Source organism: Papaver somniferum, chromosome 8 (genome assembly GCF_003573695.1).
Source record: "Papaver somniferum cultivar HN1 chromosome 8, ASM357369v1, whole genome shotgun sequence".
Lineage (NCBI taxonomy): Eukaryota > Viridiplantae > Streptophyta > Magnoliopsida > Ranunculales > Papaveraceae > Papaver > Papaver somniferum.
This window is the reverse complement of record NC_039365.1, coordinates 3355139-3377567: the sequence shown is the minus strand read 5'-3', so window position 1 is coordinate 3377567 and position 22429 is coordinate 3355139. Positions and strand designations below refer to the sequence as shown.

At 37.0% G+C, this 22429-nt stretch overlaps 2 protein-coding genes across 3 annotated transcripts; both read left to right on the top strand.

Moving 5' to 3' along the window:
- The first annotated feature begins 569 nt into the window (after nt 1-569).
- Nucleotides 570-3641, top strand: LOC113306596 (F-box/kelch-repeat protein SKIP4-like). 2 transcript variants are annotated; one of them, XM_026555528.1, is made up of 4 exons: nt 648-690; nt 1605-1672; nt 2269-2779; nt 2857-3641. In XM_026555528.1, the coding sequence occupies exons 3-4, from the start codon at nt 2295-2297 to the stop codon at nt 3458-3460; spliced, it is 1089 nt and encodes a 362-aa protein (XP_026411313.1). In that variant the 5' UTR covers nt 648-690; nt 1605-1672; nt 2269-2294; the 3' UTR covers nt 3461-3641. The 2 variants fall into 2 exon arrangements, with proteins under 2 accessions (XP_026411312.1, XP_026411313.1); XM_026555527.1 differs by lacking the exon at nt 1605-1672 and having other exon boundaries at nt 570-690.
- Nucleotides 3642-4287: 646 nt separating this feature from the next.
- On the top strand, nt 4288-8456 carry LOC113301924. The gene is made up of 9 exons (XM_026550761.1): nt 4288-5739; nt 5873-5991; nt 6084-6208; nt 6397-6496; nt 6643-6717; nt 6862-6945; nt 7109-7194; nt 7457-7773; nt 7936-8456. The coding sequence occupies exons 1-8, from the start codon at nt 4518-4520 to the stop codon at nt 7653-7655; spliced, it is 2010 nt and encodes a 669-aa protein (XP_026406546.1). The 5' UTR covers nt 4288-4517; the 3' UTR covers nt 7656-7773; nt 7936-8456.
- Nucleotides 8457-22429: the final 13973 nt, after the last annotated feature.

Sequence of the window (22429 nt, the reverse complement as noted above, 5' to 3'; positions counted from 1 at the left end):
TTTTTTCTTTACATTTCATTAATATACTAAAAGAAGGGTGTTTTGTATTGCTTGTGGATTTTTTCTTCATCTTCTGTAATATTTGCAATAGTTCGATTAAAATTGTGAAATCGGTCAAAAAAATAAATAAAATTAAAACCAAGATTATATATAGCACTTGTTTATTTTTTTATATGGAACTAAACTTTTTGTTAATAATGATTGCATCACATTGATTATTCATTTCCCTATTTTTGGTCATAGCAGGTTAGATTGTTTTTATCTGCACTCAACTGGTTTGTTTGAATCTGATCCACCTGAGTTTGATTTATTATTTCCAAATTTGATTTAAATTGTTTTAAATAACAGAAAAAGCGTCAAACAATTCACTTACAAAATCGCGCTAGATCATATTTCCGGGTGAGTTAAACCTCGAGACATACATCCATCACAGAAATGAAATGACATCCGAGTCGTGTCGAGTCAGATGTTAACCCAGATTCAGATCCCAAATCAGATCCCCACAAAAAGATGCTGCGATGAACAATATAGCCCACGAGATTGTGGCACGTAACTAAGACGTACAATCTTCGTTATTTCTAAGATTACGATATCTCCTGCCTAAACAAAACCTTCTTATTTCTCTCCCTCTTCTTCTCATTTCACCCAATTGACGAGAGACGAGAAGAAGAAGAGAAGAAGAATTTCCAGGCAAGTTTTTCGTTCGTTCGTTAATTTCATTCATTGTTATTTTTCTAATCTTTTCTCAATTTGGTATCTTCTTCCAAATTAGGGTTCAATTTTGCTTCTCAGAGGTTAAACACCCCGTTTTGTAATTCATTTAGGTATTCTGTCCTAGTTTAGCCTTAATAGGTTAACTGAAGTGGTGCAGGAGCAGTGATTGACCTGGTTTTACATATTTTTTTGTTAGTTAAAGCTAGGTTATAGGTAAGTGAGTTTTCCATGAAATTTCCTTTTTAGATTGATGAAGAGAAGTTAGAATTGTTGCATTTTAGACTGAACTCATATGCTTTTAGAATGTTTGGGATGAATTAGTGTCTAGTGTGCACTATATTTCTGGATAGTTGGTTAGATGGAGTAGTAGGATCAACAAATTATATTTTCGAGATTTTCTGGGAAATCTATGTGTAGTAGGTGTTTTCAGGAGGTATATTGGATTTAGTTCTGTAACATTATGTGGATTGGCTAAACTTATGTTTCTGGCGTGTTTTTTTAAATGTGGATTAAAATAGTGAGATTGGCAGGGAATTTGACGTTGGGGCAGGAGCTGTTTTTTTTATACTAACAATCTAGGATCGTAGATAATTGATTACGTAATATGGTTTATGAAAACTCATCTTAAGAACTCGAAGTTAGAAGTTACTGTTGTTCCACTCCACTGGTTTCCATTGTATGTAAAATTGTTACTTGTTAAATGTACGGCATGACATTCAGTTTGGTGAAGAACTTTTTAATGTTTTACTTGAAAGCTCGGAGAATGTTAACTAAATGGGTTTCTCGTAACTACTTAAGTACATTTGTAGCAGTAATAGATCCCTAGTTGTCAAAGTTGTTTCGGATTTCATGGCGATCCTTTATTTTGTTTGCACTTATTATTCTTGTAGGTCTTCTGTAAGCGACTTAGATGATCATTTTTCGGGCAATTTCGCATATTGTTTTGTTAGGGTTACAGGTAATTGAGTTTTCTATAAAAATCCTCTTTAGATTGTTATGGAGAGAAGTTAGAATTGTGGCCGTAGCTTCCATTTTTAGGTAAAACCCACGTACTCTTACACAGTACTATATTTATTCATCTGAGGATGAATATGTGTGTAGTAATAAAAATTCTGGATAATTTCGGTTAGATGAGTTTCTCGTGGAAATTCCAGGACACTAGTAGTAGTACAACCATAGAGCCTACTCTTCGAGTTTCAATTTGTATTGATAACATTTTATTTAGGTGAAATGATGTATCTTATTGACATTTTCTGGAAAATCTACGCTTAGTACTAGTAGAAATTTTCAGGAGGCATATTGGGTTTAGCTCTATGCTATTATGTGTATTGGCTAAATTAATTTGTCTCTCGCTGTTCTTTGATATGCGGATCAAAATTGTGAAATTGGCAGGGAATTAGATGTTCATTCAGGCAGGAGTTGTTTCTTTGAATAATAATCTAGGATCATAGAAAATTTATCATAACAACTTAAGTACACTTGTAGCAGTAACAGGTTTCAAGTTGTCAAAGTTGTCACAATTCATGAATCCTTATTTATTTTGTACTCATGTAGGTCTTTTATAAGTTACACCAACGGAAATGAGTGAAGCCAACTCAGAAGAAGCTGAACAAATTCAGCAAACTCATACACCTTTGTTAAGTGGGCTTCCAGATGACATTGCCCTCTTCTGCTTGGCTAGAGTTCCACGGAGGTACCATACACTTCTTAAATGTGTGTCTAAGAAATGGAGAGACTTAGTTTGCAGCGAACATTGGGTATCTTACCGTCAAAAGCACAATCTGGCAGAGTCTTGGATTTATGTGTTGTGTAGAGACAAGGCTGATCGGCTTGAACGAGCTTGCTTATATGTGTTGGACCCCATTTCATTAAAGCGATGTTGGAGACTTGTACCTAGTCTCCCGGATCCGTGCTTGAAAAGGAAAGGAATGGCTTTTGAAGTGTTAGGAAATAAAGTGTGCTTGTTGGGGGGCTGTGGTTGGTTTGAAGATGCTACAGACGAAGTCTACTGTTATGACGCTTCAAGAAACACTTGGGATAGCGCTGCTCCTTTGTCGACTGCTAGGTAAATCTCATTGACTGATATTTTATTCACAGTTAGATTGGAATTTCTCGTTCATTTTATAAATCCAACATGCGTAGGTGCTATTTCGCTTGCGAGGCTTTAAACGAGAAACTCTATGCTATTGGAGGGGTCGGTTCAAATTTAAGCGATCCACATTCCTGGGATATGTACGACCCATCTATGAACAGTTGGACCTCTCACTCTGATCCAAATATTGTTCCTGACATTGAAGAATCATTCATCTTGGATGGGAAAATATACATCCGCTGCGGTGTTTCTTCTACGATGCCTACAAATGTCTATGCAGTTGTATACAAACCTTCAAGTGGCACCTGGGAGCACGCAGATAAAGATTTGGTTTCAGGCTGGTCAGGGCCTGCAATTGTTGTAGAAGGTAATCTCTACGTGCTTGATCAGAGTTCTGGTACCAGATTAATGATGTGGGAAAAGAAGAGTAGAGAATGGATTGCTGTTGGAAGACTTTCACCATTACTGACAAGACCACCTTGTAAACTCGCTGCAATTGGCAAGAGCATCTTCGTTATCGGAAAAGGCCTAAGTACGGTAGTGTTTGATGTGTCTAGAGCGGCAGGAAAGGTAGGTGGAGTGATGGTGAGCTCTTCCATTCCTAGATTAGCTGGTGATGATGATGTTATCTGTTGTAAAGTCTTGTCCATTTGAAGAACACCCTGTCAAAATTTCTTTAAACCCTACTGAACTGTTAAATCTGTTTTCTGTATTTACCATCGTTCCCCTGTAATTTTATCGAAGGGTTATGTAACATCATGCTGGTTTATTTCTTAAAGATCGAACATTCGTGTATCTTTTCTTTCCAGTTGAATATCATTTCCATTAAACAACAGTATCATCGTCTTCTTACATTGCTTAGTCGTTTACCTGGATGCTGATAATTGTCGCCAAACCATCTTAGTCAAGAATGTAATGTTTATTTTGTTTTTTTTTTCCCATAGATCTGACTCACATAAATTTGACTAAAGTTACCTGACTCATCTGGATCTGACTCAATATGTTTGTTTTATTAGTCAGATCTGCCTTATCTCACTCACAAATATGCGCGTAGGTGGCTTCGTCCAGTGAGTCGGGATATTTTGTTACCCGATTTAAACAGGTCCAAATCAGAAGTTAGGTATGAGTCAGCTAACTAGTCAGATCTGACTCAAATGAAAAATGAATGATATGACATCTGACTCACCTTGAGTCAGGAATTGACTCATACCAGATGCCCTCAGATGCAAACAAACATGCAAGACAACTATTGTTGTTCTGACTGGGATCAATTTTTGGTTCTTATAATCCTTCGGCTTTACTCTGGTTCTGATCCCCGGAACCTAAAATGAGTCGGAACAAGAATCGGTCAAACTCTGACTAGGAACGCTATACCGGGTTCTGGTTCTCACCTGTTCCGATTCCTTATCCGGCTTACGTTGGCATTGACCAGAATAAGAAAGGTAGCTCCAGAAGGATCTTAAAAAGGAACCAGAATTTAAAACACTTCACAGTGGGAACTGGGAAGCACATCTTGGATATTCTTCATCCATAAACCCTAGAAAAAGAAAAACCAAATCCCCAAAATTGAACCCCTGATTTCACACTCTATTAATGATTCGATCAAGGCAATGTTAAGTTCAGGTCTTCCTTTCTTGATTTAAAGATACAAAAATTGGACCAGGTAAGTTTGATTCAATGTTACACATTTTCAATTACTCAAAAGATTGTAATGGGAACTCATAGTGAGTCATCTAAAACAGCAAGAAGTAAACTGAATTCAATCAAATATACTTGTGTTCCACTTAAGGTTTCATCATTTGATATATCTGATATTGGAATAGAACAAAATGTGAATGAATCTATTTCTGATTCGCACGATTCGGAAACGAAATCGACTAGGGAGATACTTAGCACGGCTGAATTTGTGTCAGCAGTTGGGGGTTTATGGAATTGTGCTAATCAGGGTTTATCAGTTTTGCAGCCTAAAGGAATTGGTAGATATAGTGATAGTGGTAGTGTTAATGTGAAAGAGAATGTTGCGTTGTATTCAGATGCTGGTGAAAGAAATGATAAAGAAATTTCTAATACTAGTACTACGGGTAGAAGTAATGTGTATGTTGATAGTACGGTGCGTGCTGCTGGATGTTCTTCCAGTTCAAAATTTGAGTTTATTAGTGTTGTGCAGAAAATTTCAATGTTTGAATCTTGTTGTGAGAATAATAGGGATAGTTTGTTCAGGAGATGTATACAACATGATAGTTCGGAGTTGAATAAGTTTGCTAGTGTCACGATACCGTTTGATTTGGGGAGTGTATATAGATGGATGAATGGAAGTGCTGTTGCTGATTTGAAAAATATGGATTCGTTGTCACCGATTGAGTTTAAGAAATCTGGTGGTGCCGTTAGTTCTGAAGGGAAGAGTACCCTTTTGGATAACTTAACCATGAAAAGTGTTGTTTCTGATAGTAGTTTAACGGAATGTCAAGATATGTCACCACATGAAAGTATCAAGTTGGCTGAAAATGTCGGAGTAGCTGCCACCTCTTTTTGTTCAGAATACTTTCTCAGACCTGTCATGGGTTTAGAGGCAACGAGTGTTGTTTCAAGGGTTTCAAATTCTACTCTTCGCTCGGATTGCTATGTTGATGATTTAGTTCTGGAGGATAGTGAAAATGAAGAGTGTGAACTCCTTCCAGACAACGCAAGCTGCAAAAAACATATTACAGAGCTGCACATTGAAAACCAACCTACACCAGAACTTTGCTCAGGGATGAAAAATCAACTCATTGATACCTTAGCAAAGCAAAGACATGCTTTTGCTGGAGCACTGGCTGGGACATTTGTCAGCCTTTGTCTACATCCTGTCGATACGATTAAGACTGTCATCCAAGCTCATAGTACGGTTCAGAAGCCAATATCTGGCATTGTTGGATCAATCATCTCTGATAGAGGTAAGCATGCGAAAGTCTAAGGCTGCAGATTCTTGATATAAACTGTGTATAAATATCAAGAAACTTGGAATTGTTCTATCATGTGTGGTAGCATCCTATATGCTTCTGAATATTGTTTGCAACTTTTCTGCAGGTGTATCAGGACTATACCGTGGAATAGCAAGTAACGTTGCGTCATCTGCACCAATTTCTGCTGTTTACACCTTTACATATGAATCAGTTAAAGCATATCTGCTTCCTCGGCTGCCTCAGGTATTGAGTTAATCATCACTTTGTTTCAGCTTTCATGTTGTAGCAAGTGATCTGTGCTTATCTCAGAAATATCTTTTGATTGTCCTGTTCAGGAGTATCATTCTGTTGCCCATTGCACAGCAGGTGGTTGTGCGAGCATTGCCACTTCTTTTATTTTCACTCCAAGTGAACGCATCAAGCAGCAGATGCAAGTTAGTTCACAGTATCGGAATTGCTGGTATGTTTTTATATTTTCACCACATTGGTAAATGGTTTATACAATTCCTATGATTCTTCCCATATTCTTTGAAGACTATTCCCCAGTACAGCTATTTTCATTAAATAGATACCTAACGTTCTATTACTGTCTGATGGATTCTGCGTAACTAGTACATTAATTAAAAAACTTCGTTTCTGTTACTTCAGGACTGCCTTGGTTAGTATCCTTAAACATGGTGGTTTTCCTTCCTTATATGCTGGGTGGGGTGCCGTCCTTTGCAGAAACATTCCTCACTCTGTTATCAAGGTTGGATCTTTTTCCATGAAAAACATAAATTTACTTTCTAATGGTTCTTTTTTATTTTTGTTGTATATTATTATGATCTGTGCATTTGCTTTTTTCACTTGTGACGTTAAGTGAGTTCAAAAGCCTTCGGTTCCCTTTACTTGCAGTTTTACACCTACGAAAGCTTGAAGCAATTATTTTTATCGTCAACACAATCTACTCATCCCAGCACATTACAGACGGTTTGTCATTTTACCACTATTCTTTTTAGCCGTCTGTTCAGTACAGTCTGGTAATATTTGTAGATAGTGCTTAAAGAGAGGATTAACCAGTGAGATGTGCATTGATTATGACTTCATGAGTATATAATGCTAGTTTTCTTGCAGTTAATATGTGGTGGACTTGCTGGATCTACTGCAGCTTTGTTTACTACTCCTTTTGATGTTGTTAAGACAAGATTGCAAACTGAGGTGCGTTTGCATATTACTCTGACCTGTCCCTTGAAATTGAAATGAACCTCAACTGGGATTGATAAGTTTATATCTTTGGTAGATTTTCTGTCTTGACGATAAGTTGAGAAACTGTTAATTTGTTTTTGTTGCTTTGTATTCTAACCAATTTTCTATGGAGCAGATTCCTGGATCTCTTAGAAAATATGATGGTGTTTTCCACGCGCTTAGTCAAATAGCCAAAGATGATGGTTTGAAAGGTCTATACAGGTACACCAAGTTTTAATTTATTTTACACTTTCCTTTGAGAATATGAAAAGACTCGTAAATTTCTGTACATGAAAAGAATCCAATTAAAGTTGATATAAGATTCTTACCTCGACTGTCCATCTTAAATGTATCTGCATCACCTAGAAAATCATGTTTACTGCTCTTTTCTTGAGACGGTTGCAGTGTTTTTTGTTTTTGTTCTACTGCCGGCCTCTAGTCCACCATTTTACCTACTAACTCTATACTTGTTTCCTTCGGTCAGGGGTCTGACTCCAAGATTGATAATGTATGTCACGCAAGGAGCACTCTTTTTCGCATCATATGAATGTCTAAAAGCAGCCTTTTGCTTGGAGGTACCAAAACTTTTGAGTCCAACCATCCAGAACAATAGAAGTACTGAAAATGATTCTACCACATCACCAGTGTTACTGTTGAAACAACAGACCACTCAGGCTTCCTAATATCCATCTATTAGGATAATGATTTGACAGGAAGTCATTTATGTATGCTTACTTCAGTGATGGGAGATTTTGATTACATCCTTGAGCCGCTGGTGAGGATCTCTTGGCAGAGCATAAAGTAAGCACCTTATATCTCACTCTGTCCTTTCACGAATTATATAGATATAACAACATCGCACCAATCAATATCTGCTATTGTTTAAATGTCCTATGTGGAATTCCCAACAAGTATCACCTCCTTGATATTTCATTAAATCTGAATTTCACTCGTATTTTACAGGTACTTGCTGTGCGGTTGCATTCTTTACTGCTACTACCTGTCGTCCCTTTGTTGTTCAGCTTAGTAAATTTCATTTCCGCTACTTGTAACTCGTCAGTTTTGCATGTAAAGCCCAATCCAATGTCCAAGTCGCATTTGTTGTCCGTTACTTACCAAGATCTCAAGTTTGTTCAACTCCACAGAAATTCAATGAAGATTCACATTAGGCTTGGTTGGTGAATTTTCCTGTTAAGCCTGGAACTGTGTCCTAAACTCGTAACTGAACCAATGGGCCTTTTTTGGTTTCGTTAACCAGGCCTTGACCTGAATAATTTCATTCACCTGAAATCTGCTACCGGATTTTTAGGGCATACGAAAAACTTCCAGGGCGATAGTGATAACCCTAACTAGCGTCGGCTATAATTGCTAATGGTGGTTAAATTATTTTGGTACTCTTGATTAATTAATTAATTATTTATTTTTTTTAACTTTTAAACTTTTTTTAGTTCTTTTTTTCTTTCATTCTTTCGTATCTCATTGCAAGAAAATGTATAATAGAAAATATTTCTCTTCTCCTCAGTTCTTGAACAATATTACGGGAATCCTTGTCTGTAATTTGTGTGTTTCTGGGGTAGGGTGTATAGTTAATCGATACCTCCCCAGCAGTGCCTCGACCTTGCTAAATCCTTCACGAAGTATCTCGCCACATCTTATCTTGTATTTCGTCTGCATCTCTCATATTGTCTTCATCATTGGCTTTCTTATGTTATTTTCTCTTGCCTTTGCCTCTTGCCTTTCTCGTCGAGGCGAAATGTTAAGTCTCGCCTGGATAATGTTAAAGAAAAACATAAAATGTAAAAAATATTATTTTCCTCTAACAGCTTTACCTTTGCTACCTTTTTTCTTTTACCTTCCAAGAATTATCCCGCTTCCTTTAGTTCTTATTCTCTTTCTGATTGTTATATGTTACTTTATACAAGGTTTTAGCGTGCCTCCTAATTAAGGTCTTATTTTGCCTCATCCTTTTTGAAGGAATTTAATTCGACGAAGTCTCATGTGCTTGTTACTCTTTCAAACAATAATCCATCAACCTCGTCTTAACATTTTTTTCAGTTAATGCAATTGTGTATTTCCCAGCAAAAAAAAAAGAAGAAAATATTTCTCACAAACCCAAGTTTTATTTTCTTGTTTTAATAAAGAACGTGTAATTGGGAGATACTAATTTTAATTGGGGATGTGATAACAAAATAAAATAGGGTTATTTTGGAGTAAATTTCAAAACCCCTTATCCATATATTTTTATTATTCCTATAATGTCCTTGTATTTTAAATACCCTTATATTTTAAAATATATATATTTTTTATTATTTTATCTTTAACAAAAATATTATTTTGCATAAATTTTTTTAATAACAAAATTAATATATTTTAACAAAAATTATTTTCATGAAAAAATGATTTTTAATAAAAAACTAATATTTTTTAACAAAAACTTATTTTAATAAAAAATACCATTTTTTAATTCAAATTTAATTTCATAAAAACATTTTTATTAATTTTTACCAGTGGATACAAATACTCCCGGATTCAAAGGTAAGTCATCAAACCAGAGTAAGATCTCACCGCACATTCTTACTTTTTGATACAAATCCTGAAACAAAAAAGCTTCAAAAACCATTTAGATGCATCAAATCCTGGTTATCTCATCCTACGTTAACTGCAATTATGGAGTCATCCTAGAAACTTCACTCTACAGATTCCTCTGTCTTCTGACCTAGCTCATTGGAATTCACATGTCTTCGATTATAATCACAAGAACATAAAGAAACTAATTAAATAAATTTTTTTAGAGAATATCCTTAAATCAGGAAATTTATCATCCAATATAGATGTTGACAAGAATCTACGAGCCGAACTCGGAAAATGGTATGAAATCAGAAATGGTTATTACCATCAACTGTTCAGAGATAAATTTTTGAAAGAATATGATCATAACACAGAATTTTTCCATGCCTCTGCTACAAGCAGAAATAAAATAAATGTTATTCATACTCTTCGGGCCTTTGGCTCTCTAATCGAGACCAAATCAATTCTCTCCTTATCAACCATTTCACCCAAATCGGTTCTACACAATTGACAAACTACAACATCGATCTATCGGAGATAATACATCCATGCATTTCGGATTTAGAAAACTTTGCCTTAATTCAAATCCCTTTTAAAGAAAAAATTTGGTCCACCCTTTCAAATATGAACCCTTGAGGAGCCCGAGGCATGGATACCATATTTTTTCAAGGCTAATTGGGAAACCCTGGGTCCGGATATAATTCATTTTATTCAATATTTCTTTAGGACTGGGAAGATGGCGCACGAATTTAATCATTCTTTCATTAACCTTATGCAAAACAATTCTACTCTACAAACACTGCGGATTTTAGACCTATCAGTCTATGCAACACCATCTATAAAATTATCTCAAAAATCCTAGTCAATATGATAAAACGAATCCTAAATAGAATTATTTCCCCTAATCAATCAACATTTATTCTGGGTAGACAAATTACCGACAACATCATAATCTCTCATGAACTTCTACATTCGATGAAAAATTCCAAAGTTCAAAGGAATTTTTTGGAAGATAGATCTCTCTAAAACCTTTGATAGGGTGGTGTTGATGGGTAAAATGTGGGAAGGAGGAACTAGCCCTAATCACAGAAAGTACTCCCAAGGAGAAGATAGGTTTAGGGAAGTAATGGGGAATTAATGATGATCTCAAGAAGTGTGCCCTCTTTCCCTTTTATAATGACTATCTTATGAATAAGTGCTCGTAAGATTAGCATATTACTAAACTACCATTTCCCTTTCCTTAAGTTAATACAAAACCCTAAAAGCCTTCCCTCTTGGGTCAAAGCCCATATTTTCCTTGACATGGTCTTGGGTGGACTAGGATTACCCCACTTCTAACGGGTTAGGCCTAGTCCCCAAGTCCCTTCTTCTTAAGAGGAACTCTTAATGAGTTAGGGGGACACCCCATTTTAGGGATAAATATTTTCATGTATCAACTGGTGGAGTGAACTTTCATCAAGAAAGCACTATCTTCTTTAGGGTTTAGTGACGCTGGGTTAATCTAATATTACAATGAATTTCCACCACATCTTTCTCCATCCTTCTAAATGGATCCCCAGACCCAATATTTTCCAATTCTAGAGGAATTAGCCAGAGTGATCACTTATCCCCATACCTTTTTTTATGCATGGAGATATTATCTAGACTCCTTGAAAAATCAACAGACGATAAAAAAATCTCAGGAATTAAAATAAATAAACATGCCCAAACTATATCACTCCTATTATTCGCTGATGATTGCTTCCTGTTCACTAAAGCATACCTGGGAGAAGTAAAAAATTTATTGGATATTTTATCTACTTTCAGAGAAATCACGGGGCAAACGGTAAACCTCCAAGAATATGGAATTTATTTTAGCCCTAAGATTCATCCATGATAAAAAAAATGCCTTGGCACCCCTTTTTTCTTTGATAAGAATATGAAGGAAAATTTTGAACCCCTTCTCCAAAGACATTATGCGACTTTACAAGGTTGGAAAGCCGAGCTGCTATCTCAAGCGGGAAGGAAAGTCCTAATTAAATTCATCCTCCAAGCTTATCCAATTTATCAAAATGCAGATGCTAACTCTTTCTAAAGAAATTCTGGATAAGTTAGATAGAATTTAAAGAGATTTTTGGTGGAATAAAGATGAGTCAAAAATAAAAGGAGTTTATATAAAAGCGTGGATTAGCATATGCAAGCCAAAATCGCAAGGGGGCCTAGGTATGCAAAATCCTCATAAATTCAACATAGCTCCCAAAAGAATTTGGCAAGTCGGCTAATGTCAGAAAAAGATCAATTATGGGTGAAACTGCTTGAAGAAAAATATTACCATAACTCTAACCCCATGGAGCCAACAAGAAATTTTGAACTTTTCTGGATTTGGACAAGTATACAAAAATGCCTAAGTATTATTAAGGATAATTTTATTTGGCACGTGAAAAATGGAGCTAACACAAAGATATAAGAGGACAATCGGAACCCCAATTTAGATAAACTCCAAAAGCCAAGCGATAAAAAAGATCCGTTTCCGGAAAAAGTCCAAGACCTAATAAATTTTGAAGGTTCTTGGGACAACAAAAAATTAGATGATTTTCAGTCTCCAAAAATAAAAGAAAACAATTCTAGCTATTTCACCGAATAAATTAAGGAGAAGCATATAAAGTTAGATGGAAACATCATCACTAAGGAGTTTTTTCGGAAAAAAACATTTACAATTTCATCATTAACTAGAATCGAACAAATGAGAATAAAATGGATTTCCCTTGAAAGAAACTTTGGAAAAGAATGCAAGTTATTCCAAGAATTAAATTGTTTGTTTGGAAACTTTATCAGAAGGTTCTACATACGAAAAGTAGACTAGAAGCTCATAACCCAAATATTTCTCCAGAGTGTCTAATGTACAAGTTGTAGGTGTCGGAAACGGAACATCATCTATTAAGAAGTTGGCTTTTCACTAGATCCATATGGTTTGGTTGCTTTTTTAGATGCTATATACTCCAAAATTCACAAAAATTTGATCACATCTTGGAAAGAAAATTGGATTATAAATGCAAATTTTTCACAATTTAGTGAAAAAATTGTAACGATATCATGGTTCATTTGAAAATATAGATTCAGGTGGTCTTTGGAAATACCATCCCAAATCCAACAATCTTGGTCGATCAAATTAAGAAGTTTATATATCTTGGAATATCAAGGATAAGGTAACAACCCATTTGGTCAAAAAACTAAAGGGTATAAAACCTTCACGGTCCAGTATTAAGAAGCATTGGATAATATCCATAGATACTTCTTACAAAAAAGAGGGTTCATCAATGGGATATGCTTTCATTCTGTACTCTGTGGATCAAGAAGTTTTCATGCATATTACGACAGGTTCCGGATGGGCTTCCTCAGCCCTTCATGCAGAAGCAAAACCTCTTCTAAGTACTGTAAAATAGTTAGAAGAATTATTTTTTGTCTAGCGCATCTATCATCACACACTGTAAAATTTTAGCGGATTCTGTCATGAATAAAGACAATGATAATTTTTGTATAACGGAAAATATTATTGAAGAAACTATTACCATTCTAGGAAATCTTTCTCAAGCTCAAGTTAGATATATAAACATAGATTACAATGAAGCGGTAGACTCGGTTGCAAAAGAAACGAGGATCAGGGAAATTCCGCACAAGTCTATGCATATTCACCTACCATTTCAAAAAGAGAGCATTAGTTCTAATATATTTGATAAAAATAAAATTCTAAACTCATTATATTACTTTGATTAGTTTTTATATATCCAACACTTACATAGTTAAAAACAAAAGAAGAACACTCAAGGTTTGACCGACAAGTTACTACCTGAACCTAGCTATTTCTCAAAAAGTTTAGGTTTGGATGATATCTTGTGCCGAACCTAGTTTTTGTAAATAAAAAAGTATATATAGAAAATTAAAATAAATATAAAAAATAAATAAAAATAATAAATAATTATAAAGTGCCAGGGCAATTTTGTCATTAGAAAAATATATTGATAGTAGCATGCATTTGGTATTACTACCTAGTGACCCGATTATCCAAAACTTAGAGACTACCTAGGGTATAAATAAGGATATAGTCAGGACTAGAATAAGAAAGTCTTCGATTTAGCCTTTATTTAAATACCCCAAACCTAACCTTACTTTGTTATACGAACGACTCAATCAATCTTCCTATATTCTTAGTTTTGAGTCGACCACAAAGAGAAGCAATGCTGAAACGCAAACGAACAACATTAGACGAGATCACGGAGGCAAAAGACTATGTTTATTCCCATGCACACATTCCTCATGAGGTACTTGTGCAAATATTGCAAAAACTTCCTACTAAAGCTCTGATGAAATTCTGCTGTGTATGTAAATTATGGTCTGAGTTAAGCGTGAAGCTCACTTTCTTGAATCCCAAAAGAATCCCCAACTCATATTTAAAATCTTACCCACAAAGTTGGATGATATTGAAAATCCTTTTATTTTTTTAGCTCAAAACGAAGAATATCACATGAATCACTTGTTTTCTTTGGGAAAAGATAAGTTCGTTAGTGTTAAAAGTATAGTTTTACCCTATATTCAGAATCTAATTGTTTCGAAAAACAGTTCTCCAAGGAGATTAATCCGTTATTGCAATGGTTTAATATGTTTTATGGTGGGTGCTCCATCCAAAACAGGCAAATGGTCTTATTTTGTCATTGAGATCTTGAACTTTAATAAACTCGAGAAACTACGTCCTGTGTCTCGCATACAGACCAAACGATACACATGGGTCCAAGATTGCCGATTTGGATATGATGTCATTGCAAAAGAGTATAAATTGATGTGTATCTTAGGTATGCTGGCACTGATTCTACGTACTACAAATATATAATCTTGACATTGGAAAGCACTGGCACTGGATCATGGAGAGAAATTAAGCATCCAATGACACCAAAAGGCTATCCACGGGGATACAGCTATCCATCACCTGGCCATTGTATTGATGGAGCACTTTTTTGGACGACAAGTGATATGGATCAAGGATACAAAGAAGTTTTGTATTTGTTCAACCTCCACGAAGAGAAGTTTCAAGTAATTAAACTCGCAGAGTGTTTGTATCGTACAGATTATAATAATCAACTGGAATATAAACGGTGTTTCTGTTGTGCCCAAGTTGAGCAATCTAGTACTCATAGTGGTGTGGTTGAGTTATATATATTGAAACACAGAATCGAACAAGTTTGGGTAAAAGAAACTATTATATTTGATCTTCCGCCAACAGTACGATATCCTCCACCTCCACCTCCACCTCCACCTCCACTTTATGATTGTAAATACTGGAAACCCAGTAGCACACCCATAATGATAGTAACCAAGATCTATGACATACTAAGTAATATAAACACATAACTCTTTATTGATGAATTATTCAAAGTGATAAAGATACAAGTTCTTAAATACAAGGAAACCCTAATCTCACTCTAGGCTTAGCTCTTCCACTCTCCCAAAATCCGATCCCCAATATATTGCTCAAGGACCTCTATTTATAGGCCATCTAACCCTAATGGAACACAACTCATTTTATCTCGTCATGTTCTCGCAGTAGCGCTTTACACTTCGCCCAGACCGTTTTCCATAAAAATTTTCCCCTTCTTTCGCTAATTTCACATGGGCTTGTCGGGACAGCTGTCTCTTTCTTGCTCCTTAATTTATCTATCTCGTGACTTGTCTTTTCAGCCAAGTAATCTTACTTCGTCCCTTACGACTTCGTCCTTGATATCTTGTTGGATACTTCAAGTTGGTGCGAGTCTCCTGGCTTCCTCACGCACTCTCTTTCTACTTCGCAAGGGAAATCAACGACGAGATAATTCTGACATTTGAATTGACAAGTTTCTGACTGGGATCTTTTAGTGAGATTTTCTGTCCATATTTCTTCCCTTTATGTCCGACACGTGGCGAACCTATTTCGTGTACCTATATTTTGCCTTTTCTTATTCTATTCAAGTCATACGAGAATGGAATAAGAACCGCTTCGGATTCCCTAGCCGCCACGTTCTCCACTTCCCTGCCTCCACGTGTCCACGTTCTCTGGGTAACCGTTTATTGCCGGTTAGTATACCTCGAACGTGTCGTCAACCCATTAAGCCAGTCGTCCTTCCTGTGCTATTTATATCCCACTCGACCTAAGTCTGGGTTTTCCTTTCCTCTTCTTTCTTTCTGCGTTTATCTGGTTTTGTGTTTTCTCTTTCTTCTGCCATTGTCGCTCCTCTTCTTATCCCCCTATTCTTCTCTCATTATCATGGCTTCCAAGAATGTCTCCGCAACTACCTCTCTTAAATCCTTTGAGGATTTCCAAGCAGATATTCAAAAAATGGGTTTAACCCTAACTCCTGCTGCTGACTCTTCTGCGAGTCCTCCTGTTATTGCTACTCAGGATATGGAACTTAACTACAGGAGGATTCAGTCGGATACTTGGACGTCTGACAAGATGATCGTCACGATTGGTCAGTTGAGGGATGGATTAACTTTCCCACTTTACGATCCTTTCGACTCCATCTTCCTCGAGATTCTGGGAAAGCTGCAGTGTGGTGCTTTTCATCTTTCGGGTAACGCAATTCGCATCTCCAACGAGTTTAAAATCCATTGTGGTAGTGGTATCTCGCAGGGTCCATCAATGGCCGAAGAATTCGATTCTCGCGATTTCAACATGGATCCCTTCGTGGCTAACTATTCAGCGAAGTTCACAAGCATGACAGAGCACCAGGACTGGGGCATTGAGCTTGTTCGAAAGACTGTCGTGGCTCCGATCAAAACTATCTTATTATACGTGGAGTCCCAACTTTGCCTTTCTTGTGACGATGATTGGGAGATGTTTCTTCTGGTGGTGGGTGGCCTTTTTTTTTGGGGTTTTGACGAAAAAGGGTTTCCTCGCCAAGGCCCTCTTTCTAAACATTGCTACCTCGCTGGTTGTGACCCTTGGAGGCTTCGGTGGTCTGTGTCAGACGAGGTATGACTTCTTTCTTTAAGATCTTCCTTGCTTCGGGATTCAATTAGTTCTCATGTTCCTCCTTTCTTTCAGTTCGCAATGCCTGTCGCTGGCTTTCTCAGGACGGGAAAGGAAATGGTTGTAACCACCAAGTCCTCAACTCCCAAACAGGTATCCATATCGCATATAACTTTCTTCTCGTGATATCTTTAAATCCTAATCCTTTTCTCCTTTCAGGACGATGTTCCTCTTGTTAAGCAGCCCACCTCGGGGTCGACAAAGGGGCGAAAAAGGCGTGATCACCCTACTCCGCCTCCTCCTTCTTCTTAGGTATCCTACTTCGTCATCATTACTACCTATCTTGCTTCAAACTCTTATCCATCTTCCTGCTAATCTTGTTATTTCGCAGACTAGTGCCCCTCTTTCAGGCGAGCATAAGAGGCAACAGAAGGTCCTGGATGTAGATGCTTTGACCGCAGTTCCAACATCTGCCATACTTACAAGCCTCAACCTTCTCATCCTCGCGCGACCGCATTTCCCAAAGTAGTTGATCCTCCTGTTCTTCCCAAGGATGAGCACCCAAAGAAGCCCACTGAGGATCCTTCTGCCAGCGAGAAGAAAAAACAAGCGGCTTCGTCGGCGATGTCTAACCTCATTTATGATCCTGACATGAAGTTTCTTCGGTAATTTTATGACAAAGCTCGGGAAGATCCATCTTTGAGGTCCCGTGCCTTAGAATCCTTGGGGACCTTTAGATCTGACGATTTTATTTCCCAAGATTCTTCTGTGATGCTGAACGCTTCTATGAACTTGTCTCTCCAGCAACATTTCGCCTTAATGTGCCAGGTGAATCCTTTGTATCTCCCCAGTTCGACCTCCCTCTAACTCCGAGGCTTACTTCTAACTTTTGGTTCTTTGATTTACTGGAGGTCAATCGTCATATGGCCAGTCTCGTGGAGATTAGACTGGTCCGCGAGAAAGCCAAGAAGGATGAAGCTCAAACCAAAACTTTGGAAAAGGAGCTCAAAGAGGAAAAGGAGCACTCCAACATGCAAAGTCATAAGATAGAGAAGATTCTATAAGTAAGTTCCCTCCCCTTGCCGATTCGTTTTTTGCCTTTGTCTTTACTTATTTTGTATTTCGTCAAGCTCGGTGCATGCAACGCCAAACGAGTTCCTCCGAAGCATCCGCCTTATTAGAAGATCTTCGTGCCGAGAACATGAACCTCGTAACCCAAAATAACTTTTATGTGTCCGAGACACAATTTTAAGTGATAAGGTCGAAACTCTTTTTCCGCAAGTAGATCGTCTGTCCATTGACTGTTCTCGTAATAAGGAGTTGAATCACCATCTTCATGATGACAATGAACGCCTCAAGCTAGAACTTCAACGAGTCAACAATGCCCTCCTCACTTCGCAAAATCTTCATTCCTCGTCATTAACTTCCTACAAGAGATTGGAAGAAGATAACTAGCGCGTGATCACTAACAAAAATAAGGTTTTGATTGATCTTCGCAAGTCTCTTAATAAGGTAGCTGGTCTAAACGAAGAGATTGACTGTCTGAAAAAGAAAGTGGAACTCCTTTAGTCTCATTTAGATAACTCCTCTCGCCCGAAGTCCATCAAATCTTCCTCTCAAGCCAAGTCCGCAGATTCTCGCCAAAACAAGGATGCTAATATCATTCAATCTGATAAAGATACTTTGAAATCTGGCCATGGTAAAGGTTGGGACAATGCATATCATGAGCTGTGTGTCCAACTCCAAGAGTCGGATCTAGCGATCTCCAGGCTGGATCATTTGTATACCGACGTCCAAGGAACCTTGAATGCCACTATTTTGCAGATGGAAAGTAGCTTTAGGTGAAGTGCGAAATATTATTGATGATGTCAAATTTACAGTTTCTGATGAAGCTTTGTTTGTTTTTCTTTTTGCAGAATCCGAAGAGCGCCATAAGAACCAAGTCCTTTTCCTTTCTCATGAAAGGGATGAATTTCACACAGAGGTTTCTCGTCTCAAGAATGAGGTCGATGATTTGAACGTTTATATGGACGAGATGATTGAGACTTCTGCGAAGGTAGTGAAGTGTGCTCTCAAGAATACTCAAAACTATCTGGTCTCTCTTTTCGGCAACTTCTGCGACGAGTAGGGTCTTCCTCATCCTACTTTTCCTCTGGAGGTGTTCTCTGATGACGAGCAACCAAAGGATGATAGGGTCATCTTGGGTGAAGAAGATAGGCTCACTGAAGATGACGAGGAGCAGAAGATCGATGATACTAAGGTTGAGGAGGAAGAGTCCAAGGGTGCCTCCTCTAGTATTGGTGCTGGTCTTGCTGGAACGGGTGATGAAATCCCTGAGACAACAGTTACTGACGACTTCCTTCTTCAGCAACAGTCTTAGTTTTCTTCTTTCATATTTTGGTTTTATGCTTGACTACTTTGGAAACAATTTATCTTTCTGGGCGCTCCCAAGCTTGGGGTGCAAAATATCTTAACTTTTGTTGGGTAGCACTTTGATTGAATTTTATGTTATCACCATAATTTTCTATTTTTCCAAGTATATACTTACCGAGGGAATACTCAAAAGAATAATGAAATTTAAAGTATATACTTGCCTCTTATTCTTTTGTGTGTTTCTGAGGTAGGGTGTATAGTTAATCGATACCTCCCCAGCAGTGCCTCGACCTTGCTAAATCCTTCATGAAGTATCTCGCCACATCTTATCTTGTATTTAGTCTGCATCTCTCATGTTGTCTTCATCATCGGATTTCTTATGTTATTTGCTCTTGCCTTTGCCTCTTGCCTTTCTCGTCGGGGAGAAATGCTAAGTATCGGGTGGATAATGTTAAAGAAAAACATAAAATGTAAAAAATATTATTTTCCTCTGACAGCCTTACCTTTGCTACCTTTTTTCCTTTACCTTCCAAGAATTATCTCACCGCCTTTAGTTCTTATTCACTTTCTGATTGTTATATGTTACTTTATACAAGGTCTTAGCGCGCCTCCTAATTAAGGTCTTATTTTGCCTCATCCTTTTTGAAGGATTTTAAATCGACGAAGTCTCAGGCGCTTATTACTCTTTCAAATAATAATCCATCAACCTCGTCTTAACATTTGTTTTGTCCCCATCTTGCGACAATGCGACATGCCTAGCCATTCCCATAAATGTTAGTCCCATGACATTGTCGTCTTTTTTGGTCACACAGCTTCCTAATATAGAGGGTGCCATCCCTTTATATTCCCCCTGATTTCCTCTTAAAGGAGGTTAACCCTAACATGCATGCTGGTCTTCTCCCATCCAGTTATTTCGACAGTCAGTTGTTTTCTTGACTTCTTATCACCTTCTCCGATATGGCTTGGGGTTACGAAGCCACACCCTAAGTGAGGTTTCTTTGGGATCGAGTGCATCTTAGCCAAGACTTTCCATACAGACATGGCCTGTAACGCTCCAGACGTCCCAGGCACCCGCAGCTTAACCGAATACGTCGGCGCCTTGGTCATATTTCTGCACCCCTTACTGAAGGCCATCATAAAAAGGGACCCTCAGCGGATAGGTCTTATCATTGCCCCTAGATTATCTCTCTGAGAGTTGTTCACGACATGCGTTAGGTCTTGCCTCTTGCACTTTCATGCGAACTAGGGTGCATGCCGTGGATTCTCAGCCTTCCTAAGAGAAGGTTTTAAGTTTACCTAGAAACTGCTTATTTCATGAATCTTATTTGCCTCCTAATGTGAGGTCTTACCTTTCTCTTGTGAAATTCATATTCGTGATACGATTTATCAAAATTTATAAAAATTTCATTGATATACTTTTGAAATTTGATACATTATCAATTGATAGATTGAATTAAGTACATTCATCTGGTTTCCATCACTCTTCCTCGATTATCAGTGTTCTTCTTCCATGCGAATGTGCTCAGACTGATATCTTTTCAATTCCTTCATCTTTACTTCGTTTCTGATCTTAAATAACGTCGTGAATAATGGCTACCTAGTTGACAACGCATAGATGAATGATCGCACTAAATCTTCCCCTGAAATCCTTCCTTTTAGTTCTCAGCAGATCGCTTCCAATCTCGCCACTAGACTTCCCAGATTTCCTTCAACGTTACGTCTGTTAAATACTACAACTAGAATCACATGTGGTCAACTCACGTCCTTAAATGTATTAAAAAACTCGAATAATTCTAAATATTTTCAACCTAATATAATGTTAATTGTAGTCACCTGTGGGCGACTATTATTTCACATGTATATGGAATATTTAGATAACCTTAATGCTTGTTTAAACTTGTGAACCAAAACTACTTGTGAGCAGCATTGTTCTAATAGTTAAATCAAACTAAGAGGATATAAAACATACAGCACTTAGAGAAAGGGCTATGGGGGTTGAGAATCTCTTTCAAAATGAAAGAGTTGATCAAAATTGATCAAATTAGGTCCTACTGTGGGTAGAGGGAAACCCCCTTACACCTAAAACTCAATCACCTACTCTTTTATTCGAATGAGTGAATGAACGTCTCCCCTATACGACTAACAGTTCTCCGTTTAAAATAAATTTTGAAAAAACGGCACATGATTAGCCGTTTGATAAAAACATCAGTTAATACGAGACGCGTTCCCCTGTTTGAGAGAAAATTTCGTCTAAAAATTTGTTTCAGAGAAAAAAGAGAAATAAGGTTTGTTATTATATAACTAAGCCTACTTTAGTAATACACGTGTAGTAATCTAATGTACTAGGTCCCGCGACTTTTTACATCAACTAATCATATCCATTGATTTCATACTAATACACAACATCAGTATATACGAGTTAACATAATAATATATCTTGTGAAAATCTTTTTTTCCAAACGGCATATTTTGTGCCGTATAGTGTGTCCATCTCCTCTATCCCATGGTGAGATTTTCACTCAATCACCTAGTCTCTTGCTCGTTTTGAAAGGCTCTATCCCATAACCCTTGCTCTTATAAGATAAGAACTAGCATGAAACTCGTGCTACGCACCGGGTATGATGGGAATCGACACCCATTTGGTGAGGCGGGGCTTCGCCCCGCACCCGTCCCAAAAGAAATCTCAATTAAAAATTACAATGTATAATGAAAACACTAATTATTATTTAGTAGTCTAACAATTGAAACCAGATTTAATAATTACGTACTTTTAAAGTGTTGGAGATTCTTAAAGAAAATATTTTGAAATCAGTAAGTATATCCTGATATTGTCAACATCTATATTCTAAATATAATTGGCAAATATACATTTGAAGTCTTCTATTCAAAGTAGGACTTCAACTACGTTCGGTCTTGCTAAATTTTAGAATGTCTATACAACATCTCTTCGTTAATCAAATTTTACAACGTAAAGTAAATAAACAAAGTCATAAAAATAATTTACCTCAAAACACCAGTACTAATGGCATCTAGTATGTAACTCGTACCACGCATCGGGTACAATTGGAGTTGCTCCCATATGGAGAGGCGGGGCTTCGCCTCGCACCCATCCCAGAAAGGGGCGTAATTAGCATCTGCAATGTATATTGAAATTAACAATATATCATTTAATAGATTGATAATTGGAACCTGATTTATGATTGATAATTATAACCAGATTCAACAATTACGTGATATGTAAAATGTTAGAAAACGGGAAATCTTCATAAAGAAAATAATTTGAAAGGTTTGTTAAAATATGTTTAGTGGCATATTTTTTGGTAAAAAGGAAATTGATGTGAACGATTAAATAAACATGAATTATGTACTTTTTAAAATTTTGGATTAAGAAATCTTCTTAAGGATTTAAAATTAGTAAGTTGTTCATAATACTGTCTAAATTAGTATTTTAAAGCTAATTAGTGACGCTATATTTGAAGTCTGTTACTTAAAGTAGCACCACAAACTACCCTCGGTCTTGATAGATTTTAGAATACTTAT

Excerpts from the sequence above, each read along its gene's own strand:
- LOC113306596 (XM_026555527.1), top strand. The coding sequence starts at position 2,295 with ATGAGTGAAGCCAACTCAGAAGAAGCTGAACAAATTCAGCAAACTCAT. Across the intron at positions 2,780-2,856 it reads GCTCCTTTGTCGACTGCTAG|GTGCTATTTCGCTTGCGAGG; the intron begins GTAAATCTCATT and ends CAACATGCGTAG.
- LOC113301924 (XM_026550761.1), top strand. The coding sequence starts at position 4,518 with ATGGGAACTCATAGTGAGTCATCTAAAACAGCAAGAAGTAAACTGAAT. Across the intron at positions 6,718-6,861 it reads ATCCCAGCACATTACAGACG|TTAATATGTGGTGGACTTGC; the intron begins GTTTGTCATTTT and ends GTTTTCTTGCAG. Across the intron at positions 6,946-7,108 it reads AGACAAGATTGCAAACTGAG|ATTCCTGGATCTCTTAGAAA; the intron begins GTGCGTTTGCAT and ends TCTATGGAGCAG.